Here is a 25,816-nt window from a genome sequence, read left to right as displayed (position 1 = left end):
TTGTGTGTGGCCCCCGGCCCACGGTGCCCCTCAGCCTCCCGGGTTGGCCCCCGGCGACTTCAAGAGAGAAGAAGCCCAGGCCCTCTGGGGCCTCCTTGGAGAAATGGCACAATTGCCGGAAGCAGCTGCATGGGCTTCGGCTTTCTCCGGGGGAAGTCAGGCCCAGTCAGCTCCCCTCCTTTGAGGCACCCCGAGGCGGCAGAGGTCAGGGGCTCTCAGCCCGGTGGACGGGATCCGGGCTAGGGAAAGAGGTGGGAGCCTGGGGCATTCCGGTGTGGAGGGATTCGGGCCGGGACAGAGGCCGGAGCCAGTCCCAGGGACGGACCTCACCAGGGTGGGAGACACGGGGCAGGGCTGGGAGCTCTTCAGAGAGACCAGATTGAGCCAGCCTCGCCAACTGCCCAGAGCGCTGGCCCACATGTCCCCCCTGAACCCTGATGCCGTGATCGCCGACGGGGACCTGCTGAGCGTCTTTGCAGGAGGGTGGTCAGTTGAATCCACTCTGCCAGCTGCTCCGTCTCCCCTATCGATGGATCGTGGCCACCGGTTGAACGGTACGGCCTGGTGGGAAGAACCCGGGGCCGGGAGAGACGGGCACTAGTTCCAGCTCTGCCGCCTGTCCACCGGGCGACCTTGGGCGAGGCGCTTAACTTCTCCATGCCTCCGTTTCCTCATCTGTAGAATGAGGCTTCCCTCTCCCCCTTAAACTGTGATCCCTAGGTGGGACGGGGACTGTGTCCAACCTGATTCTACTGAACCTGTCTCAGCAGTGGGCATGGAGTCAGGGCTAAAGAAATACCGGAGTTATTTATTTGTTTATAATTCCTCAACCTGACTCCCAGTCCCACCAGCTCTCCCACGGAACCCCCACCCCACCACAAGTTTCTAAAAGAAGCAGGGTCATGATGGTTTATGTTTCCCCATTTGAGGACACATTCACCCTTCCTCAGCATGGGCCTTCCCGTGGCTGAGCCGCTGTGGGGGCTTTCTGCCAGGTGCACGTCTTAATGAAAATAGATTCTTAGTAATAAAGCAAGACAAAGGCTTTGGTTTGAGCCGTCTGGATCTCCCGTTCTCGGAGACGACGCCCTTTCCCCTCTGCCCCTGCCCCGTACCCATCCGAAGCCCCCGGCGATCTGTGTTGAGTTAAGACTTTAGGCGATATCGCTTTCCAAATCCGCCGACAGAGAGTTCGAAGGTCACGGGGCTCTTTGCTTTTCACCCAGAAAATGAAGTGAACAGGAAATGGAGACCCAGCCCTGCCCGCCTCAGCCTAACAAACCATTCATAAGGGCTCAAGGCACCCGGCGCAATAATAAGGATGGGGAGCTTTCTGGACCACCTGATGAAGTGGGGGATTAGGGGAAAGGAGTCTTGATTTCCTGCGTTCCCTGATCCTGTCTCCCCCAGACAAGCCCTCAGGGCCGGGAGATGGAAAGCGGTCGCAGGAGGGCAGCCTCCAGCCCCTGCCGCCCCATTTTTCAAGATTTTTGCTTTGACGGTTTCTAATTCTTTTATCCCCTGGGGATTCTGGTTAGGGTGAGGGACATGGGACTGTGGGAAGCTGAATATCTCAACCGCTAGACCTCAGAAATCTCAAGTGAACGCAGGTCCTGCTTCGGTTGGCCGCCCGAACTTGCTGCGAATCTTCCTCTCCCTCTGCAGTGCGGACCATTGCTCATTTTTGGATAATCAGTCAGGTCGGCGGCTCTCCACCAAATAATAATAATAACTGTGGGATTCTATTAAGTGCTTATCATGGGCCATGCACTGTACTGAGCTCCGGAAGTGATACAAGATCCTCATGTCGGACACAGCCCCTGTCCCACACGGGACGCACAGTCTAAGGGGGTTGGAGAAAGGGTATTGAATCCCATTTTAAAGAGGAGGAAACTTGAGGCACAGAGACATTAACTGACTTGCCCTAGGAGAGGATTGGAGCCCAGGTGCCCTGTCTCAGAGGCCTGTTCCCTTTCCACGAGGCCATGATGTTTTCCACTTACAGGGCAGGGTTTGTGTCCCCAAACCCCCAGGACTGAGCTCTGCTCTGAGCTCTGTTCTGCTATTGATCGATTTGAGTTTTGAACCAGTTTTCCCATCTGCCCTTCTCCCTGCCCATCTCTCCAGGTGATTGACAGCTCAGTGAAGAGATGTTAGGCTCTATGCAAAGGATCCTGAGAAACAGCACTGACCGGAGTCATTTGGGTCCGATCGGAAAGGAGCTTTTGTCCCTGTTTGAGCCTTGGTTTTGTGATCTCTTTGCTGCAGCTCTTGACAGTTCATTCGTTCATTCATTCAGTCGTCTTTATTGAGCACTTACTGTGGACAGAGCACTGTACTAAGCGCTTGGGAAGTACAGGTCGGCACCACAAAGAGACGGTCCCTACCCAACAACGGGCTCACAGTCTAGAAGGGGGAGACAGACAACCAAACAAAACATGGAGACAGTTCCCCTAGGTAGTCTTTTATTGCCACCGTTCAGGGGACAAGGAGGCCCTGCCTGTGTCAGTCCTGTGGCAGGAGAGAAAGCAGTCAGAGAACTTGAGCAGGGATTTGGGGGACGCTTGGATAGAAGGGTCCTAGAGGGCAGGAACCATATCTTTCCATCCTGGGGTCCAAGGCAGCCCCCTGGGCAGTGGAGAGCTATTCTAGAACTGGGTCATTTTTTCATTCATGAGTTTTTTATGGCGCACCTACTGCATCTAGAGGTGCTCAGGGAGTGTAATGAAAGGAAATGCCCAGTCCCACCCCTCAAGGAGCTGCCCGCACTTTGGTCTTCTCTGCCCCGGTCTTCCGCCCCACGGAAGAGGCCCGTCCGGGTCTTAAGTCACGCGCCTGTGAGAGACACCGCAGTTGGAGGCCTATCTTGGGCCCCAGTGGACAGCCCCAGGTCTCGGAGAGGATGTGTCCTGCCACCAGCCAAGCGGAATGGCGGTATCGCACTTATCCTCCCCAAGGCCCAGTCAATCCGTCAATCCATTGACAGCATTCATCGACAGCATTTGGAGCGTACAGTGGAATTTGGAGGCAGGATCCCTGCCGTTGAGGAGCTTGCAGTCTATCGGAGGGACTGACATGAAATAAAGTAAGAGAGGAGGAAGGAGGAGAGCAAGGGCTTAAGTAATGGAGTGTGAAAGTTGATCCTGAACAGCTATGGGTGTTGTGAAAGCCTAAATGCCGGGGAAGTAGTTGGAAGAATAGAACCTGGGGAGATGAAAACAATCCTGGAAAGCCTCCTGGAGGAAGGAGGATTACAGAAGGGCTTTGAAGCTGGGGAGAGCTCCCCTCCCACATCATTAAGCCCCAGGATTTTTGAAAAGGAGGAGGAGGAAGAGTCGAGAGCTGGTTAGCTGGCAGTAGGCTTGAGGGTGTTAAAATATCACATCATGCAAGTGTTGTAAAATATGGCAAAACAGCTTCCCAAAATGATGGTGAACGCGCCAGTTGTATGTGGATTCTGGAGAGCAGAGTGGCAAGATGCAAATCTCGAGGCCTCCCTTTTGGGCGGAGGTTAGTAGAAGTCTGTAGGGACGTGGAGTGGGGAAGGAAGGGTGCCGGGGACACCGGCGTTCTAGATCTTGACCCTGGTCTCTGGCTTGCTGGGGGACTGTAGTCACGGGTTTCAGCCCCACGGGCTGCAGTTTCTCCGCCAGGGCTGGAGAAGGGAGAGTGGGGAGGGATGCTGGGTCACTGGAGGGAGTGTCAGGGATGCGGAGGGAAAGTGAGGAGGGTTGGATTGTCTGTGCTGGGTCACAGGAGGGAGAGTCCGGGATGGAGAGGGGAGAGGGAGGGAAGTTGGACCGTTCATTCTGAGTCACTGGAGGGAGAGTCAAAGATGGAGAGGAGAGAGTGAAGGGGGTTGGGTGGTCCATCCCCTGTCATAAGAGGGTAATGAGCACACGAGAGAAGCAGCGGGGCTCCGTGGAAAGAGCACGGGCTCTGGAGTTGGAGGTCATGGGTTCAAATTCCAGCTCCGCCAATTGTCAGCCGTGTGACTTTGGGCAAGTCACTTCTCTGGGCCTCAGTGACCTCATCTGGAAAATGGGGATGAAGACTGTGAGCCCCCCGTGGGACAACCTGATCACCTTGTAACCTCCCCAGCGCTTAGAACAGTGCTTTGCACATAGTAAGCGCTTAACAAATGCCGTCATAATTATTATGTTTTAAGTGCCCTGATGCTTCTGTCACGAGTTGGCTAGATCGTTGACCCAACCAAGTACAGGGGCCTTGCTCTCGATCTTCCATCCATAGAACCCTGATTTCCATCGGGGCTTTGTCATTGTTGCCTGTCACATGGGCTGATGGGCAAATGATGGCCATCTTCATCATCATTATCCCTTCCCTTGTATTAGAAGACCAGTTGTCTTCTCCTGAGTAAAACTAGTTCAGGAAACCCATCGGTCACCTGCCTATCAAGAAGTAACCCCAGCTGGTCTCATGCAGTCAAACAAGCAGATGTTAGTTCTGCCTGTGTGGTTCTGCAAAGGGGCACCGTGGCTTCCCTGAGAAGGCTCAGAGGCGAAAGACTTAGTCCAGTGCTCTGCACACAGTGAGCGCTCAATAAATACGACTGATGATGATGACGATGAAAGACTTGCCGTATTGAGCGTGACGGACCCTGGTGGGCCTAGAGGTCAGGGCTTGGTGACCTCTGGAGCTCCCTCCCCGCCCAGTGGGCCGTAAAGACTGACCGCACAGAGGCTACTTTCCTGCCCCACAGCCCTCCTATCTAATCATCTGCTCTTCCCCACTGTCTTTCGAGGCTTGCAACTTCTAGCGACAGACTCCAGGGCTTCCTCTGTCCGCCCCGTTTCGGCAGCGGGCGCGGGCTAGTGGACGGCCGGACAGTAGGACGAGCCTCAAATTGTCAGGGACCCCTCCAGATCACCTCCTTGCCTCCTCTTCCTCCTCCTCCCAGTCCTCCTCCGCCCCCAGAAGCTGGGCTGCAACTGTTGCGGAGGAGAATGGCTCCTTCCCCTCAGCTGCCCGCCAGCCCTGACCGGGGTCCGTGGGTCCCAGCTGGCCCCTCATCCCCGTCGAGGCCGAGATGGCCAAGAGGCAGAGCCCGGAAAAGCCTGCTTCTCTGTGCAGTCCCCGGCCCTGCGGACGGCTCCCCTCCGCAACCTCAGCGCCGATAGCTTGTCCCGAGACACTCTCACTGCCTATGTCTGGAATGCACTTTGGCTGCCTTCTTCATTCAGATGTGTGGGCGTGCATATTTATATACACACACGTGAGTGTGTGTGTGTGTGTGTGAGAGACAGAGTGTAGCTCTTTATCACTGTGGAAGCATAATCCAGCTTGACATGTGGAATTTATGAACAGCACTCTCCAGTTTCTCACATCGCCTTGTGGCCACAGTTAATAATAATAATGGTGTTGGTATTTGTTAAGCGCTTACTATGTGCAAAGCGCTGTTCGAAGCGCTGGGGGGGAACACAAGAAGATGAGGTTGTCCCCTGTGGGGCTCACAGTCTTAATCCCCGTGTTACAGATGAGGGAACTGAGGCACAGAAAACTGAAGTGACTTGCCCAAGGCCACACAGCAGACATGTGGGAGAGGCGGAATTCGAACCCATGACCTCTGCCTCCCAAGCCCGGGCTCTTTCCACTGAGCCACGCTGCTTCTCTAATCCAGAGGGCCACTCTCTCATAGCTGCATGGACTCCTGCCTGGGGACCCTGAGAGTTTCTGAGAGCGGCTGTTATTATCGTGATTACTATTATAATAACACAGTAATATTTATGGTCATGATTATTGTTATAATAAATGTTACTGTGTGCAGAGCACTGTACTAAGCACTTGGGAGAATACAACAGAGTTGGTAGACACATTCCCTGCCCACAATGAAGTTACAGTTTATTAAGAAGAAGAAGAATTACAATATTTGTTGAGCATTTACTATGTGCCAAGCACTAAGGTAGATTCGATCTGATCTACATGTGCAAAACACTGTTAATAATAATAATAATAATAATAATAATAATAATAATGGCATTTGTAAAGCGCTTACTATGTGCAAAGCACTGTTCTAAGCGCTGGGGGGATACAAGGTGATCAGGTTGTCCCACGCGGGGCTTACAGTCTTAATCCCCATTTTCCAGATGAGGTAACTGAGGCTCAGAGACGTGAAGTGAAGTGACTTGCCCAAGGTCACACAGCAGGCATGTGGTGGAGCCAGGACTCGAACCCACGACCTCTGACTCCAAAGCCCGGGGTCTTTCCACTGAGCCACGCTGCTTCTCCACTATTCTAAGCGTTCTAAGGTAGATCAGGTCGGACAGTCTCTGTTTCACATGGGGCACAGTTTAAGGGAAGCAGCATGGCTCAGTGGAAAGAGCACGGGCTTTGGAATCAGTGGTCATGGGTTCAAATCCCGGCTCCGCCACTTGTCAGCTGTGTGACTTTGGGCAAGTCGCTTCACTTCTCTGGCCCTCAGTTACCTCATCTGTAAAATGGGGATTAAGGCTGTGAGCCCCCCGTGGGACAACCTGATCGCCTTGTAACCTCCCCAGTGCTTAGAACAGTGCTTTGCACATAGTAAGTGCTTAATAAATGCCATTATTATTTTTAAGGGAGAGAGAACAGGCACTTAATCCCCATTCTGCGTGTGAGGAAACTGAGGCGGAGAGCAGTGACGTGACGTCATAGGTTACACAGCGGGCAAATTGCAGAACCGGGATTAGAACCAAGGTCCTCCCAATGCTCCTTCCCCTAGTCCACGCTGCATTTCTAGGGAGGGTTTTCTATGGGGGCAACTTCTTTGGGGTGACCCCACAATGGACCGGATACGGAATATTTGCTATTGAGAAATAAGGGAATTCTCACCACCCTTGAGCGACCTTTTTGGGTTAAAATCTATGTCCCTCCCTCTCCCTCCCTCCCTCTCTCATCCTGTCATGGGTTTGGGGGTCTTGCACATATTTACTACTCTATTAATGATGTGCATACAGCTATAATTCTATTTATTCTAACGGTTTTGACACCTGTCCACATGTTTTGTTTTGTTGTCTGTCTCCCCCTTCTAGACTGTGAGCCCGTCGTTGGGTAGGGACCGTTGCTATATGTTGCTGACTTGTATTTCCCAAGGGCTTAGTACAGTGCTCTGCACACAGCGCTCAATAAATGCGATTGAATGAATGACTGAATGGGGGTTCCATTCCTTATAATAATAACAATAATAATAATAATAATGGCATTTATTAAGCACTTGCTATGTGCAAAGCACTGTTCTTAGCGCTGGGGAGGTTACAAGGCGATCAGGTTGCCTTGTTCAGAGGATCAATCGATCAATCAATCAATGGTATTTATTGAGCGGTTACTATATGCAGAGCACTGTGTTAAGCGCTCGGGAGAAGCAGCGTGGCTCAGTGGAAACAGCACGGCCTTTGGAGTCAGAGGTCATGGGTTCAAATCCCGCTCCACCAATTGACAGCTGTGTGACTTTGGGCAAGTCACTTCACTTCTCCGTGCCTCAGTTCCCTCAACTGGAAAATGGGGATTAAGACTGTGAGCCCCCTGTGGGACAACCTGATCACCTTGTAACCTCCCCAACGCTTAGAACAGTGCTTTGCACGTAGTAAACGCTTAATAAATGCCATCATTATTATTATTATCACAATATAACAGAGTCGGTAGACACGTTCTCTGCCCACTACAAGCTTGAAGTCTAAAGGGATGGTTGGTCTGGGCTCCAGTTTGGGGTTTTCACTCAGGTGGTAGTTTCTGGGCGCCTACCGAACAGACCCCACAGGCACGTCTCCGTTGCCTCCCCCAGGTGATCGTAAGCCATCTCCAATGCCCTTGCCCAATCTCCGGGGATCGCCCCCGGCCCCCAGCACCCCATTCGGGAACCCCACCCTCCGCGGGTCCCAAATGAAAGAGGCAGAACCGGGTGGGGAGGGGAGACCGTGGAGTCCCCTGGATGCCTGTGACCGCGGGACCCTCAGGGTGCCAGCCCTGGATCCTGGATTTGGCTGACTGGAGGCCCTCCCACATGAGGGAGGAGCGGGGTGACCGCATGGGACCCACAAGGGATGAGGAAGCGACACAGCAGGAAGAGGGAGCGAAATAAATCTGGTCTGAGGCCACCGCTCCTGCTCCGGTCCAGAATTCCCAAAGGTCACCCTCTGCGTTCACCCCCAACCTACCTCTCTCTGGGAATACTGGTAGTTCCCCCCCCAACCCACCCCCGGCATCCGGGCACTGGAGCCCTGTGCCTTCTGCATCCAAGCAGCACCCCAACAAGGACCCCACCGGCCCAGCCCCAGACCAGCAGTCGCCAAACTTCTGCGGAAACTTCTGCTGCTCATCTGGGAGCGAATTTGCTTTTTGAACCTTCTGGGCTGGTAACAGAGCGTACCATCCCGGCCCAGCCCGCTCTGACGCCCCGGCTGCGTGGTAGGCATGCAGAGTCGGGGGGCACCTGTGCCTCTTGGCCAGAGCAGAGAGCAGGGTGGTCTCCCCCACCTAGGGGAGGCGGAGGGAGGCCCTGACTCAGGCAAGCCCTGAGGCAGCGGACAGAACGACTGTCTGAAGAAGCCAGGACCCCGTGGGGAAGTTGAAAAGTAGCGTGGCCTAGTGGAAAGAGGGCGGCTTTCAAATTCCGGCTCTACCACCTGCCCGCTGTGTGACCTTGGGTAAGCCATTTCTCTGTGCCTCAGTTCCCTCATCTGCAAAATGAGGATTCAGTACCTGTTCTTGGCGTGGCTCAGTGCAAAGAGCACGGGCTTTGGAGTCAAAAGTCATAGGTTCAAATCCCAGCTCCGCCACACTTGTCAGCTGCGTGACTTTGGGCAAGGCATTTGACTTCTCTCTGCCTCGGTTCCCTCGTCTGTAAAATGGGGATTAAGACTGTGAGCCCCCCGTGGGATAACCTGATTACCTTGCATCTCCCCCAGCGCTTAGAACAGCGCTTTGCACCTAGTAAGCGCTTAATAAATCATCAATCGTATTTATTGAGCGCTTACTATGTGCAGAGCACTGTACTAAGCGCTTGGGAGGTACAAATTGGCAACATATAGAGACAGTCCCTACCCAACAGCGGGCTCACAGTCTAAAAGGCCATTATTATTTATTTATTATTATTTACTTTGACTGTGAGCCCCTTGTGGGTCCTGATTATCTTGTAGCTATCCCAGTGCGTAATACAATGCGTGGCGCATTGTAAGCGCTTAACAGATATCACAATTATCGTCATTATTACATCCTACTGGGGTGTTGTCGCTCCTCTGAATCCCTGGAAAGTCAAGAATGGGGTGGGGCAGAAAGAGATCCATTGTGATTCATAAGAAACCCAAAGCGCGAGGAGCCCCACGAGAGGCCTTCGGCCCTGGTTGTGTCCAAGCCAGTGGGACCTGGCTTTTGGCAGTCCACAGTGACAAAGACTGCCCCTCCATTCTTTTCTCAGGGTCTTCCTCCCCCCGTTCGTACCCTCCCCCATTTTCTCAAGCTCCAGAGCTGAGAAAAGCCCCACAGATCTACTGAAAATCATCTGCGCACAGACGATAAGCGTGCTGACTCGGTGTGAGCGTGTGTCTGTCTCTCTCCGGGTGGACTCCAGTTACAAAATAGCACCAGACAGCCCACTTCAAAGCCCCTTGCCCAGATACAGCCAAAGGAGGCGGCTTAGGAAGACATTCCGGCTCTTTCAGAGTTGAGTGGAAGCGCCGCTGTCTTTGCCGTGGCGAAGGTGGTGGCTCCTTTGTTCCTGGGGAGCCGTGGTTGTCAGTCCTGCCATCCGTCTCTCGCCCTCCCTGGCAGAGAGGGATGAGGGGAGGGTTGAGTTGGAGTGCCTTCCTCTCTCTAATGGTTCACCCCCAACCTAGCTCTCTCAGGGAAGACTCTGGTAGTTGCCCCCCCTGGCATCCGGGCAGCGGAGCCAGAAGACACGTACGCTTTGCGGAGTACTGAAGTCTAGGGATGTGTAGTGTAGCGGAAAGAGGACAGGGCTGGAAGTCAGGAGAAACGAGTTCTAGTCCCAGCTCTGGCCTACTGTGTGGCCTTGGGCAAGCCACTGCATTGCTCTGGGCCTCAGTTTCCTCATAATAATAATAATGATGGCATTTGTTAAGCGCTTACTACGTGCGAAGCACTGTTCTAAGCGCTGGGGGGTGGATACAAGGTGATCAGGTTGTCCCACGTGGGGCTCACAGTCTTAATCCCCATTTTACAGAAGAGGGAACTGAGGCTCAGAGGAGTTAAGTGACGTACCCAAGGTCACACAGCTGACAAGTGGCGGAGCCGGGATTTGAACCCTTGACCTCTGGCTCCCAAGCCCGGGCTTTTTCCACTGAGCCACGCTGCTTCTCATTTGTATAATGGGACTCAATCAGTGTTGTTACTCATTCCAGTCTCGCATTTTCCTCTGCCTTCAGGACATCGCTACTTGGATGTCCCAACGATACCTCGAACTTAACATGTCCAAAACAGAACTTCTTCTCTTCCCACCTAAACCCTGTCCTCCTATTGACTTTCCTAGACAGTACCACTATCTTCCCTGTCTCAGAAGCCCATAACCTTGGTGTTACCCCTGATATATCTCTCTTATTCAGCCCACATATTCACGCTGTCACCAAATCCTGTTGGTTCAACCTTCCCATCATTAAATCTGCCCTTTCCTCTTCATCCAAACTGCTCCTGTTAATCTAAGCATTTACTGCATCATCCTCCTTGCTGGCCTCCCCGCCTCTTGTCTCTCCCCACTCCAGTCCAGACTTCCATCTACTACCTGGGTCATTTTACTACAAAACCATTCAGGCCATGTTTCCCCGCTCCTCAAGAACCTCCAGTGGTTGCCCATCCTCGTCCTCATCAAACAGAAACTCTACCATGGGCTTTAAAGCACTCAGTCTAGAGGAGGAGACAGACATTTAAATAAATTACAGATATATGCGTAAGATCTGTGGGATTGAAGATGGGGTGGATACCAAGTGTTACACGGAACGTATTCAAATACACTGATGACGCGGAAGGGAGATGGAGTAGAGGAAATAAAGGCTTGGAGTTGATGTGATTTTAATAAGGCTTTAAAGGTGGGGAGGGCGGTCATCTTTTGAGTGTGAAGGGGGAGAGAGTTCCGGGCCAGTGGGAGGACACGGGCTAGGGCTTAGCGGCGAGATAGATTAGATCGAGGTACAGTGAATAAGTTGATGTTAGAAGAATGGAGCGTGCAGGTTGGGTTGTAGTATGAAATCAGCAAGGTAGATTAGTACAGTGCTCTGCACACAGTAAGCGCTCAGTAAATACGATTGATGAGGGGACGAGCTGATTGAGTGCTTTAAAACCAAGATAAAACTGGACTTTGCTTTCCTCCCAGGGGTGTTAGGGAGGCACATTGAGAGAACTGACTGTAAGCTCGTTGTGGGCAGGGGACATGTCTAACAACTCCTGTGCATTGTACTCTCCCAAGTGCTTAGTACAGTGCTCTTGCACACAGTAAGGAGTCAATAAATACCACTGATTGATAACTGGTGTGAAAACTCTTGAAAAATTAGAGTGCTTCGATCTGTTGTGAAGGGTCTCTCAATGCCTGAGCCACCTGGGTAGGGACCATCTCTGTATGTTGCCAACTTGTACTTCCCAAGCGCTTAGTACGGTGCTCTGCGCACAGTAAGCGCTCAATAAGTGTGATTGAATGAATGGATGAATTCTGCAGGCAAGCCCTAGCACCTGGCTGGGAGTCAGGCAATCTATCAGTGGCATTTACTGAGTGCTAACTGGGGTCAGAACATTGTGTTAACTGCTTGGGAAAGTTCAGGATAGCTGAGTGTGTAGACGCGATCTCTGCCCACAAGAATCTTACAGCCTACAGGGAATGCAGGCATTAAAACAGATTAAAGATAAGGGAAATATTAGAGTATAAGGAAGTGCACGTAAGTGCTGTGAGGCTGGAGTGTGTATGGAAATTCTTAAGGATTTATAGCCAAGTGAATGGCTCGGTGGAAAGAGCCCAGGCTCGGGAGTCGGAGGTCGTGGGTTCAAATTCCAGCTCTGCCGCTTGTCAGCTGTGTGTCTTTGGGCAAGTCACTTAACTTCTCTGTGCCTCAGTTCCCTCATCTGTAAAATGGGGATTAATCAATCAATCAATCAATCATATTTATTGAGCGCTTACTGTGTGCAGAGCACTGTACTAAGTGCTTGGGAAGTACAAGTTGGCAACATATAGAGACAGTCCCTACCCAACAGTGGGCTCACAGTCTAAAAGGGGGAGACAGAGAACAAAACCAAACATACTAATAAAATAAAATAAATAGAATAGATATGTACAAGTAAAATAAATAAATAAATAAATAAATAGAGTAATAAATATGTACAAACATATATACATATATACAGGTGCTGTGGGGAAGGGAAGGAGGTAAGAAGTGGGGGATGGAGAGGGGGACGAGGGGGAGAGGAAGGAAGGGGCTCAGTCTAGGAAGGCCTCCTGGAGGAGGTGAGCTCTCAGTAGGGCCTTGAAGGGAGGAAGAGAGCTAGCTTGGCGGATGGACAGAGGGAGGGCATTCCAGGCCCGGGGGATGACGTGGGCCGGGGGTCGATGGCGGGACAGGCGAGAACGAGGTACGGTGAGGTGATTAGCAGCGGAGGAGCGGAGGGTGCGGGGTGGGCTGTAAAAGGAGTGAAGGGAAGGGAGGTGAGGTAGGAGGGGGCGAGGTGATGGACAGCCTTGAAGCCCAGGGTGAGGAGTTTCTGCCTGATGCGCAGATTGATTGGTAGCCACTGGAGATTTTTGAGGAGGGGAGTAACATGCCCAGAGCGTTTCTGGACAAAGACAATCCGGGCAACAGCATGAAGTATGGTTTGAAGTGGGGAGAGACACGAGGATGGGAGATCAGAGAGAAGGCTGATGCAGTAGTCCAGATGGGATAGGATGAGAGCTTGAACGAGCAGGGTAGCAGTATGGATGGAGAGGAAAGGGCAGATCTTGGCAATATTGCGGAGCTGAGACCGGCAGGTTTTGGTGATGGCTTGGATGTGAGGGGTGAATGAGAGAGCGGAGTCGAGGATGACACCAAGGTTGCGGGCTTGAGCCCGCTTAAGACTGTGAGCCTTCTGTGGGACAACCTGATAACCTCGTATCCCTCCCAGCACTTAGAACAGTGTAACAGTGTGACTTTGGGCAAGTCACAACTTCTCTGTGCCTCAGTTCCCTCACCTGTAAAATGGGGATTAAGACTGTGAGCCATCCGTGGGACAACCTGATCACCTTGTATCCCCCCAGCACTTAGAACAGTGCATTGCACATAGTAAGCGCTTAACAAATACCATCATCATCATTATTATTATTATTATTATTATTATTATAGTCAATGCAGAGAGGGGAAATGAGGGCTTAGTCTAGGATGGCCTCATGGAGAAAATAATAATAATAATGGCATTTGTTAAGAGCTTACTCTAATAATGGTGTGTGTGAAGCCCAGAGGTGAATAGAACAGTGCAAAATAATAATAATAATGGCATTTGTTAAGCACTTACCCTAATAATGGTATGTGTGAAGCCCTGGGGTGAATAGAACAGTGCTTTGCACATAGTAAGCACTTAATAAATGCCATTATTATTGATTCAAGCAAAGTCAAGTCCCAGTCCCTGTCCCACGTAGGGCCCACAGTCTCAATCCCCATTTTACACACGAGGTAACTGAGGCACAGAGAAGTAAAAAGACTTGCCCAGGGTCACCCGGCAGACTTGTGGCAGAGCCTGGGATTAGAGCCTATGCCCTTCTGATTCCCAGGCGCGTGCTCTACCCACTACGTCACGCTGCTTCTCACGGTATGATTTTCGGAGGGTTTTGAAGGTGAGGAGAGTGGTGGACTGCCAGATAATGAAGGGGCAGGGAGTTTCCAGGCCTGAGGATGTTGGCAAGGGGTGGGACAGAGAAAATGGTGGGACCAAGGAGCAGAGTGTGCTTACCTTGGCCACCCCCTCCCCTACCACCACGTGTCCATCACCAAATTCAGGAGGAGTTCAGTGACCCCTGTACCGGACCCATTAAGCGGGAGGCAGGTGACCCAGGGAAAGGTGGCTGGTCCCGTCGGCCATGACTTGACACCTGGCCACATGTTTTGTTTTGTTGTCTGTCTCTCCCCTCTAGACTGTGAGCCCATTGTTGGGTAGGGACCGTCTCTAGTTGTTGCCGACTTGTACTTCCCAAGCGCTTAGTACAGTGCTCTGCACACAGTAAGCGCTCAATAAATACGATTGAATGAATGAATGAATGAATCGGTAGCCACCAGTCCCGGGCAGGGTGGGCAGACTCGGGGTGGCACCATGGGGAAGAAGGGCCCTTGGCTCTTTGCAGGTGTAAAAAATGAGTTTCCGAGCATGGGGGTATCGACTAGAGGAAAGGCCCCAGCTAAACATACCCCCAAGTCCACAGAAGAGGGCCTGGAGAGAGGGATAATAATAGTAATGATGGCATTTATTAAGTGCTTACTATATGCAAAGCACTGTTCTAAGCGCTGGGGAGGTAACAAGGTGATCAGGTTGTCCCACGGGGGGCTCACAGGCTTAATCCCCATTTTCCAGATGAGGTAACTGAGGCACAGGGAAGTGAAGTGACTTGCCCAAAGTCACACAGCTGACAATTGGTGGAGCCGGGATTCGAACCCATGACATCTGACTCCAAAGCCCGGGCTCTTTCCACTGAGCCAGGCTGCTTGAGGGCCGAATTTGGGCTCTTTGAAGCTCTTCCCAACAGTCCCAATTCCCAGCCTTCATCAAGACCCGGAGGGAAGGGAATGGGAATGTTGGTGCCCACACTACCTCCCTCCGACATACACATGCTCTGGCTGTACGTTTTATCCGTTCCAGGAGCAGGTTGGAAAGGGAAGGAGGGGGAAACCATTGGCTCCAACCAGGATAGGGATGGTGTTCTCTGTGAAGTTCAATGATCTTTCCTCTTCCCCAACACCAGGGCCCAAGGAAAACCGGGAGGGAAACCAAGCCAGCGGGATAATCTCAGCCTCTGGTTTCCCCTCTTATCCCTCAGACCCTGAGTACTCTGATCATTGCCTCCAGCAACGTATCGGGTGTGTACTTCTGCGTGGCCTCCAACAAGGTCGGCGGCGATGAGAGAGGCATGAAGTTCTTCGTCTCAGGTCAGTTCCGGCTAGGGTTGGGGAGGGGGAGAAGGTGAGGGGGGAGCCATCTGCCTCCCCAGACTGTGTCTGATCTATAATAATAATAATAATAATAATAATAATGGCATTTATTAAGCTCTTACTATGGGCAAAGCACTGTTCTAAGAGCTGGGGAGGTTACAAGGTGATCAGGTTGTCCCACTGGGGGTTCACAGTCTTAATCCCCATTTTACAGACGAGGGAACTGAGGCCCAGAGAAGTGAAGTTACTTGCCCAAAGTCACACAACTGACAATTGGCGGAGCCGGGATTTTAACCCATGACCTCTGACCCAAAGCCCGGGCTCTTTCCACTGAGCCACGCTGCTTCTCCTTAGTACACTGCTCAGTACAGTGCTCAAGGCGTATGATTGATTGATTGGTTGTCACCCATCCCCCTGTGAGCCAAGTAGAGAGCCCAGATGGGTACCTCAGCCCATTCGGGGTGGGATGCACGGGAGACAGGAAATGAGAAAAAAAGACAGCCCAGGGCAGGGCAAGAGCAAGCGCCTACCTGGAAATGCAGTTGGATCCTGCCTCCCCTTCCAGTCGACTTCCCCACGTGCCCTCCCTCCATCTGGTTCAGTGATGGGGCACCAAGAGACAATCCAGAGGCCGCAGGCTTCCTGAACCCAAATGGCCCCAGGTCGCCCGGAGATCCAGTGGCCCTAGAGGGAAAATACGGTGTCTCTGTCTGAAAGGGAGCACGGGAAGTAGAGGGCCCTGACCCCAGCCTGCTAGTTACAAATATTCGGGATGCAGAATGAGACGGGGCCTGGGAGAGATTATCCCAGGACTGGAGAAATCGGACAGCCGACCAGACCTCTGGGCCGGGTCCCAAGCTCTGCGGCAATATAGAGAGCCTCCCGCCTCTCCGTAGAACCTCCGTCTCCCAACCCTGGCATCGTCCGGGAGTTGGGTTGATGCAGTGCTGCCCTGCCCAAGGAGTCTGGTCATCAGATCAGATGGGGACAGGCTGGGTAGAGTCACACCAGGGCTCTGGAGGTGGGTTAAAACTGAGTAGATGGTAAGTGGGAGAGGGTGTGGCCTAGTAGAAAGAGCACAGACTTGGGAGTCAGAGGACCTGGGTTCCTATTCTGGCTCCACCGCTTGTCAGCTGCATGACCTTGGGCTAGTCATTCCACTTCTCCGTTCCTCATCTGTAAAATAAGAACGAAGACTGTGAGCCCCATGTGGGACGGGGACTGTGTCCAACCCAAATATCTCGTGTCTTGGTGCCTGGCACATAGTAATCACTTAACAAATACCCTGCAAAAAGAAAAAAAGAAAAAGGAAAGGTTAGATTCATCTGGCAAGGAGGCTGGGGGGATCGATTGATCAGCCGACCTTCCAAGATCCCCACTACCTGGGTTGAAAGAAGCAGCGTGGCTCGGTGGAAAGAGCATGGGCTCTGGAGTCAGAGGTCAGGGGTTCAAATCCCGGCTTTGTCAGTTGTCAGCTGTGTGACTTTGGGCAAGTCACTTCACTTCTCTGTGCCTCAGTTCCCTCATCTGGAAAATGGGGATTAAGACTGTGAGCCCCCTGTGGGACAACCTGATCACCTTGTAACCTCCCCAGCGCTTCGAACAGTGCTTTGCACATAGTAAGCGCTTTATAAACGCCATCATTATTATTATTATTATCAGCCAACTGGACCCCAATAAGCCCCAGATAAGGGGATTTGTACTAAAGCAGCGAGAAGCAGTGTGGTCTCGTGGAAGGAGCCTGGTTCTCGGAGTCTGATGTCCTGAGTTCTAATCCCAGCTCCTCGTGTGCTTTTTGACCTTGGGCAAATCACTGAATTTCTCTGCGCCTCAATTCCCTCATCTGTAAAATGGGGATTAAGACCATTTGGGACATGGACTGGGTCCAACCAGATTAGTTTGTGTCTTCCCCGACGTTTAGTACAGTGCCTGGGAGGTGCTTAACAGATACCATTGAAAGAATAGAACTGTAGGGCCCTGGGAGGGGCTCACGGACCTCAGCCAGCAGAGAGAGAAGCTACTTACCAGAGCAGGGGATTAAGGGCTTTGGGGCCCAGCACCTAGTGAGACCCTGAAATATGGGTCGAAGGGCGTGGCTCCCCCGGGCTTGTCTTGGTTCCCTGGCCCTCAATCCGGCCCACACCCCTTTCAGCCCCGGTGGTCATCCCCTTTCCTCAGTGGTCAAGTGCGGCCCACGGTGAGCCCTCAATAAGTACCATTAATGAAGATGACGATGGTCACAGAGCCCTGCCTTCTCTCCCCACCCCGCTCTCCGACTCCCAGACGTGCCCGAGCAGCTGGAGACCGAGCCGCAGGTCTCGGCCATCGCCGGGCACGACGCCGTTCTCCGCTGCCGGGCGGCCAGGTTCATCTTCGACCACCTGGTGTGGCTGGACCCCTCCGGCGCGGTCTTCCCCGCGACCTCCACCCGGAACCAGAGCGACAGCTACTCCATCTCCCTGGCGCTGGTGATCCACAATGCATCCCTAGAGCATGAGGGGAAGTACAGCTGCAGGGCCAGGCATCGGCACAATGCCACCTTGGAGCAGGAGCAGAGCACCCAGCTCCAAATCAAAGGTAGGTCTCGGGGGGCCTCCAAGCCCCCTCATCCCTTCCATGATGAGGGCGATCCCTTGGCCGGGCCATGGGCGCTCCTGCCGGAGGATGTCCTGGTGAGCGTTTGGATCTCTGGACCCTAGGATTGTACCGCAGGCTCAGGCCAGGCTCGATGCAGCGGGCTGGGGTGGGCCCGGGGAGCTTCAGAAGAGGTGAGCGTCGAGGAGGGAATTGAAAGGACCGAGATGCCAGGTCACCTGCCTGCCAACTCTCCCCTGCCCACTCTCACAGCCAGGTGTCCGATTTCCCTCTCAGTGGCTGGGCGGGGGACGGGACCCCGGGGCAGTGAAAGGGGACTGGTCCTGAGCCCGGTCTGTCCGACCCGTGTCCACCACAGAGAGGGTGGCCCCCTACGTCCTGGAGACCCTCGCCAGCCTGACGGTGAACAGCAGCGGCAAGATCGTGCTGGAATGCAAGGTCGGGGGAACGCCGGCTCCCGGAATCACGTGGACCAAGAACGGCTATCCGGTGCTGCCGGCCTCGGGTGAGTCCGACGGGCCTGAGCGGGGGGCGGGGATGGGAACCCGAACGCGGCGTCTGGTCCGCCGGCCCGGTTGGAGCCAGAGCGGATCCCGCTAGGGCGGGGGCTCGGCGGGAGCTCAGCAATCACCTGATAGGCCCGTCTGGGGACGGGGGTCCATCTGACATCCCTTTTGGCAATTCCAGTAGAATGATAGGAGGAACTGGGGGGCAGAATAGGGCCCACCCAGTGGAGGCGTGGAGAAGGGAAGAGCTCAGCCGCACGCGGTTGGCCCTGAGACCCCCCGGCTCCCCCTTCACATCCCCTGGAACACCCAAGACCACTCCCTGCCTTGCCCCCGTGCCCCTCTTGAAATAGCAATGATCCCCTGCTGGCCCTCCCATTCCCCGCCAACATCCTCGGTTGGAAACCGAGGGTCCTCCATTATCCAGAGGCCGCCGTGAGTTCATCTGTCCCACTCAAGGGCAGCAGGTAGCTTAGCCCGTCCGCAGAGATGCAGATAGGCGCTTGACCGGTGGCCCCTTGGCTTGTCTCGGCTCCGGCTATGGAGGCCAGTTGGCCTAGCCTGGCGCTGTCCCCACTCTGGGCAGTGAGCACAAAAGCACCCCCCAGTCCCCCCTTTTTTCACGGTATTTGTTAAGCGCTGACTGTGTGTCAAACGTTGTTCTAAATGCTACGGTAGATACAAGTGAGTTAGGTTGGACCCAGCCCCCGTCCCGCATGGGGCTCACGGTTTAAATATGCTCAAAGTCTTCAGAAAAGCAGCGTGACTCAGTAGAAAGAGCACGGGCTTTGGAGACAGAGGTCACGGGTTCAAATCCCGGCTCCGCCAACTGTCAGCTGTGTGACTTTGGGCAAGTCACTTCATTTCTCTGTGCCTCAGCTACCTCCTCTGTAAAATGGGGAATAAGACTGTGAGCCCCACGTGGGACAACCAGATCACCTTGTTACCTCCCCAGCGCTTAGAACGGTGCTTTGCACATAGTAAGCGCTTAATCAATGCTATCATTATTACTATTATTTCCCTCCCCTTCCCTAAATAGAGGGAAAGAAGGCTCACCTGGCCCTGGGCAAATGGTCTAAGTGTTTCTGGTTCTGCCAAGTGGGACACTGGCTGCCGTGCTGGACTCCTGACTTTAGCCAGGGCCTGAGGCTGTGAAAGGTGAATCGGAGCATATGTGTTTATGTGTGCGCTAGTTTGTGGTTGTGCTTGTTCGTGTGTGTGTGCAGGTCTGTGCATGCATGCGTGCATGTGTGTGCACGCGAGTGGCCCCCCTCACACCTAGAAGGGACGGAAGATGGGGAATTTGGAGGAATTTCAACCATCCAATGCCGGCTCTGACCTTAGGCCATTTTGCTTTTCTTCGAGTGAAGGAGAATTACACTGAGTCTGTTCACGAGCCAGATTGGGTCTTGTCTCCTTCTCCTTTCTCCTCCCATCCACATGGGCCTGACCCCTTGAGTCCCTTGGGTCGTTGTCACTAGTTCTGACGTCATCTCCAGCAGGAATTGAGCTCTCCCTGTGTGCAGGTACTTGGAAAAGGCAAACCAAAGTTGTGTCCTGCCCACAAGGAGAAGACACTTAATGGGGGAGGCAGACCTAAGCATATTTGCAAACGAGAGGTCCGAATAAATCACTGAAGGGACTCACGTGCCCAAGAACATATTCCAAAGTGCTGAAGATTAGGACAGGGTAAGGACCCTAGCGGGAGAGATGATTGCTGGGTCCTGGGAGTTGTTCAACAGAGAAGGCTAATCGGAGGAGGTGGAATTTCAGGAGGCCTCCCTAGCTGTGTTGTTGTTGTTATTTATTTTATTTTGTTAATATGTTTTGTTTTGTTCTCCGTCTCCCCCTTCTAGACTGTGAGCCCACTGTTGGGTAGGGGCCGTCTCTATATGTTGCCAACTTGTACTTCCCAAGCGCTAGTACAGTGCTCTGCACACAGTAAGCACTCAATAAATATGATTAATTGTTTGATTGTTGTGCCCCCCTCCGGCCCCCGGTCAAAGTCTTGGTCAGCTCCCGGGGGGCCCGGCTCCCGGCGGGGGCCCAGTTCCCTGGAACATTCTGGGAGCCAAGGTAGCATAGGAGGGAACTGCAGGTGGCTGGCTGTGACCAGGAAGTTTGGAAGTACTGGGAATCCTTCCCAGAATTCCCGGGGCTAACCACTCCAAGGGGCATGGTTGGGGCAAACTGACTCATTTGGGCAAATATCTCGACCGCTCAGGGAGGGCTGCTCTGTCCGCTGCAGGGATTTTCCTGGAGAACCACACCCTGGTGATCGAACGTGCCAAGAAGGATGATGAGGGCACCTACGAGTGCCAGGCGACCAACGAGGTGGGGCGAGCCAGCACGTCGGCCGTCATCACCGTGGAGGGTGAGCGGGGCGGCAACGGCGGGGGGACTGTGGCCGCGGAGGAGCGGGGAGGAGAGCGAGAGACACTCCGCAACTTTCTGCCACCCCAACAGTATCTGCCCTTTGAGTTCAGAGGAAGGAGCCACCGTACAAAATCTACATACATGCATACACAAATGGGTGAATGTGTGCACACAGACATACCCACATGCCCGTTCAGTCATACACATATAATTGGGTAGATAATCTCTATGCAGAGAAGCAGCGTGGCTCAGTGGGAAGAGCCCGGGCTTTGGAGTTTGAGGTCATGGGTTCAAATCCCAGCTCCGCCACTTGTCAGCTTTGTGACTTTGGGCAGGACACTTCACTTCTCTGTGCCTCAGTTACCTCGTCTGTAGAATGAGGATTAAGACTGTGAGCCCCCCGTGGGACAACCTGATCACCTTGTAACCTCCCCAGTGCTTGGAACAGTGCTTTGCACATAGTAAGCGCTTAACAAATGCCATCATAATTATATATATATATATATACCTGCATATAAAAATCTGCATGCATATTTGTACACAGAGCATGCTTACAAAGGCGTACACACATTCATAAACGGGCATGTCTCTACACAAAACATGCAGAAAGATGCATGCCCACACGTGTTTGGACCCACACATACACACATACAGAAATGAACATTTACACACATAGATATAAATGCACACATGAACAAATACACATATGCCCATAATAATAGTAATGATGATGGCATTTGTTAAGCACTTACTATGTGCCAGGCACTGTTCCGAGCGCTAGGGTAGATGCAGGATAGTCAGGTTGTCCCACGTGGTGCTCACAGTCGTAATTCCCATTTTCCAGATGAGGTAACTGAGGCACAGAGAAGTGAAGCGCCTTGCCCAAAGTCACACAGCTGACAAGCGGTGGAGCCGGGATTAGAACCCACGACCTCTGACTCCCAAGCCCGGGGTCTTTTCACTGAGCCACGCTGCTTCTATACACAGTCACGTCTCTATGCACGCATATGCTCCTTCCTAAAAAGATGCATACACACACATATATGACAGACATACCTGTATGTGTTTGCCTGTTCACACCTCCATGCCTCCTATACCACCGGGGAAGCCCCTCTGCCCCCCTACTCTCCACTCCCAGTCAGATCAGAAGTTGTGCAGCTTAAATGAAGCGAAAGTGGCCCGAGATTTGGAGGGGGCCAGGCCAGACGCGGTTCCCAGCTGAACCATCAGTCAGTGATTTTTACTGAGTGCGTACTTTGTGCGGAGCACTCTACTAAACCTTTAGGTGCGGTCCTACGACGGTGTCGGTAGAAAGTTTCCCCTGCCCACAGTGAGAGTCTAGAGGGAGAGACACATGTTAATGTAAATCAGTAAGTGACGGATAAGAGAAGCAGCGTGGCTCAGTGGGAAGAGCACGGGCTTTGGAGTCGGAGGTCGCGGGTTCAAATCCCGGCTCCGCCAATTGTCAGCTGTGTGACTTTGGGCAAGTCACTTCACTTCTCTGGGCCTCCGTTCCCTCATCTGTAAAATGGGGATTAAGATTGTGAGCCCTCTGTGGGACAACCTGATCACCTTGTAAACCCCCAGCGCTTAGAACAGTGCTTTGCACATAGTAAGCGCTTAACAAATACCATCATTATTATGATTATTATTATTCTCTGTGCCTCAGTGACCTCATCTGTAAACTGGGATTAAGACTGTGAGCCTTCCCAGACTGAGCCCCTTCCTTCCTCTCCCCCTCGTCCCCCTCTCCATCCCCCCATCTTACCTCCTTCCCTTCCCCACAGCACCTGTATATATGTACATATGTTTGTATATATTTATTACTCTATTTATTTATTTATTTTACTTGTACGTATCTATTCTATTTATTTTATTTTGTTAGCATGTTTGGTTTTGTTCTCTGTCTCCCCCTTTTAGACTGTGAGCCCACTGCTGGGTAGGGACCGTCTCTGTATGTTGCCGACTTGTACTTCCCAAGCGCTTAGTCCAGTGCTCTGCACACGGTAAGCGCTCAATAAATACGATTGATGATGATGACAACCTGATCACCTTGTAACCTCCCCAGTGCTTAGAACAGTGCTTTGCACATAGTAAGCGCTTAATAAATGCCATCATTATTATTATATGGCCTTAAGGGCTGTGGAGCTGAGGATGGGAGGCCTTTTAAGGCTGTCGTTTCTGTTCCTGGCATTTGCCCGGAACCCCTTTCTCTTTCCCTAAATCCGTGCGCGGGGCCTCGTTTCCAGGCTCGGAGGAGCGATCCAACATTGAAGTCATCATCCTGGTCTGCACCGGCTTAGCGGCTACCCTGTTCTGGCTCCTCCTGACTCTGTTCATCCGGAAGCTTCGAAAGGTAAAGGGCGGCGGTCTGGTCCAGGAGGAGCTGGGGTCCGGATCTCTCCCCCTGGGGCCTGGCCCCCCGGTTCCCGACCTGCTGGGCCCGGGTCAAGGCTCTCACCCGGTGGATGCCCAGTTAGCCCGGCCCTCCACGAACGGGAAAACAAGAGTCGGCTCTGCAGGCCCGACCCGTTCGGATGCCCTTTAAATCCCACTCATCGTGGCAACTCTTCCCCAGAGACCCGTGCGCCTTTCGGTTTGAATTAGCCCAAATCCTCTCCGGGTCCTCCATCCTCTGGCTGGGATGGGGAGGGGCAGCGTGGCTCAGTGGAGAAGAGCCCGGGCTTTGGAGTCGGAGGGCATGGGTTCGAGTCCTGGCTCCGCCACATGTCTGCTGTGTCACCTTGGGCAAGTCGCTTAACTTCTCTGAGCCTCAGTTACCTCATCTGTAAAATGGGGGTTAAGACTGTGAGCCCCACGTGGGGCAACTTGACCACCTTGTATCCAGTGCTTAGAACAGTGCTCTGCATATAGTAAGTGCTTAACAAATACCATTATTATTTAAGCGCTTAGAACAGTGCTCTGCATATAGTAAGCGCTTAACAAATGCCATTATTATTTAAGCGCTTAGTACAGTGCTGTGCACACAGTAAGCGCTCAATAAATACGATTGATTGATTGAGGGGAGAGGGAGCCACTATGGCTCTCAGGAGCCTCCAGCCCCCAGCCCAAATGAATTTCTGTTTACGGTATTTGTTAAGCGTTTACTCTGTGTCAAGCAATGTAGCAGCGTGGCTCAGTGGAAAGAGCACGGGCTTTGGAGTCTGAGGTCGTGGGTTCAAATCCTGCTCTGCCTGTTGTCAGCTGTGTGACTTTGGGCACCTCACTTAACTTCTCTATGCCTCAGTTACCTCATATGTAAAATGGGGATTAAGACTGTGAGCCCTCTGTGGGACAACCTCATCAGCTTGTAACCTCCCCAGTGCTTAGAACAGTGCTTTGCACATAGTAAGCACTTAATAAATGCCATCATTATTACTATTATTATTAAGCAATGTTCTAAGTGCTGGGGTAATACAAGTTAATCAGGTGGAACACAGTCTCTGTCCCATGTGGGGCTCACAGTCCAGCGGGGAGAACAGGTAGTGAATCCTCACTTTACAGTTAAGGAAACTGAAGCACAGAGCAGTCAAGTGATTTGCCCAAGGTCACACAGCAGACAAATGACCGAGCTGGGATTAGAATCCGGGTCCTCTGACTTTCGAGCTCAGGCTTTTAGACCAAGAGGTCCAACACACCCTCCTGTTTTAAGCGGGGGCTGAGAGGGCAGGCAGGCCCAAATCAGTCAGTCAATCTTATTTATTAAGTGCTTACTGTAGGCAGAGCTCTTGGGAGAGTATAACAATATAACAGACACATTCCCTATTCGGCAGGGTGGAGCCGAATAGACTGTGAGCCCACTGTTGGGTAGGGACTGTCTCTATATGTTGCCAATTTGTACTTCCCAAGCGCTTAGTACAGTGCTCTGCACACAGTAAGCGCTCAATAAATACGATTGATGATGGAGCATGTGGCTTTGCTAGGTCTCATTGGCCTATCCAGCCACAGCACGGCCTAGTGGAAAGAGCGTGGGCATCAGAGAGGACCTGTGTTCTAATCCCGGTTCCACCACCTGCCTGCTGTGCGACCTTGGGCAAGTCACTTTGTTCCCCAGGACCTCGGTTTCCTTATCTGTAAGATGGGGATTCAATACCCGTTCTCCCTCCTGCTTAGGCTGTGAGTTCCATTTCATTCATTCAATCGTATTGATTGAGTGCTTACTGTGTGCAGAGCACTGTACTAAGCGCTTGGGAAGTACAAGTTGGCAGCATATAGGGACAGTCCCTACCCAACAATGGGCTCACAGTCTAGAAACGGGCTCACGGTCTAGAAGGGACATGGACCGTGTCTGATCTGACTGGACCATAGTGAGCATTTAACAAATACCACAATTTTTACTACACAACTTTCCCTCTCCAGGCCTGTGGTTCAGCATTCCCTTCTTTGGAGTGTGTGACTGGCTGCCCTCCCTCCAGCAGCCAAACAGTCAGTCAGTAGTCTTCTTTTGAGCCGACTGAGCATAGCCCATGACGCGAAGCCCAGAGAGGAGAGTACAGCCCTGCCCACCAGGAGCTTACATTCTAACGGGAGGGACAGACAGAAAAAAAATCCAATTAGTGAGAGCAGGAGAAGAACTTAAGTGGAATGAACATCTTTTATTCCGAAGAGTGGCTGTTGAGTGGACGCGACTGGGGGTGATGTGAATTAATTGGGGAAGGCTTCCTGGAGGTGGTGAGGTTTAGGAGGGCACTGAATAAGGGGAGGCCTTGGGTCTGGTGGTGTGAGAGTCTGTCCTTGAGGTTGGGCCTCCCCGTTAGGGAAACTGCAATCAATTAGTGGTATTTGTTGAGCACTTACTGATGCAGAATACTCTAATATGATATATATATTTACATGTGATATGACACAGTCCCTGTCCTCACAGAACTTCCAATCTTCTGCACCAAATCAGCCTTCACAAACCTCTCTCCTGTTCAGGGTGCCTGTTTAGGGGCGGGGCAGGCCCCCCTGCCCTCTTGGCTGGGGTGGTGGGGGGCAGGATGAGCAGGGGGCAAGCAGCGTGGCTCAGTGGAAAGAGCCCGGGCTTTGGAGTCAGAGGTCGTGGGTTCAAATCCCGGCTTCGCCAGTTGTCAGCTTTGTGACTTTGGGCAAGTCACTTCACTTCTCTGTGCCTCGGTTACCTCATCTGTAAAATGGGGATGAAGACTGTGAGCCCCCCGTGGGACAATCTGATCGCCTGGTAACCTCCCCAGCGCTTAGAACAGTGCTTTGCACATAGTTAGCGCTTAAGAAATGCCA

General features: G+C 52.5%; 1 protein-coding gene across 1 annotated transcript in view; it reads left to right on the top strand.

Annotated features, from left to right (window-relative positions):
• The window catches only part of LOC119929662 (vascular endothelial growth factor receptor kdr-like), a 222,786-nt gene that overhangs the window by 151,611 nt on the left and 45,359 nt on the right, over positions 1-25,816 (top strand). Inside the window, exons 12-16 of the mRNA XM_038747850.1 lie at positions 14,990-15,098; positions 17,385-17,678; positions 18,055-18,201; positions 20,451-20,576; positions 22,828-22,934. Coding sequence (XP_038603778.1) covers positions 14,990-15,098; positions 17,385-17,678; positions 18,055-18,201; positions 20,451-20,576; positions 22,828-22,934 — 783 coding nt within the window. The remainder of the gene's footprint in view (positions 1-14,989; positions 15,099-17,384; positions 17,679-18,054; positions 18,202-20,450; positions 20,577-22,827; positions 22,935-25,816) is intronic.

The sequence above is a fragment of the Tachyglossus aculeatus genome, chromosome 6 (genome assembly GCF_015852505.1).
Source record: "Tachyglossus aculeatus isolate mTacAcu1 chromosome 6, mTacAcu1.pri, whole genome shotgun sequence".
Lineage (NCBI taxonomy): Eukaryota > Metazoa > Chordata > Mammalia > Monotremata > Tachyglossidae > Tachyglossus > Tachyglossus aculeatus.
The sequence above is the reverse complement of the archived record's forward strand: the minus strand, read 5'-3'. Positions and strand labels throughout refer to the sequence as shown.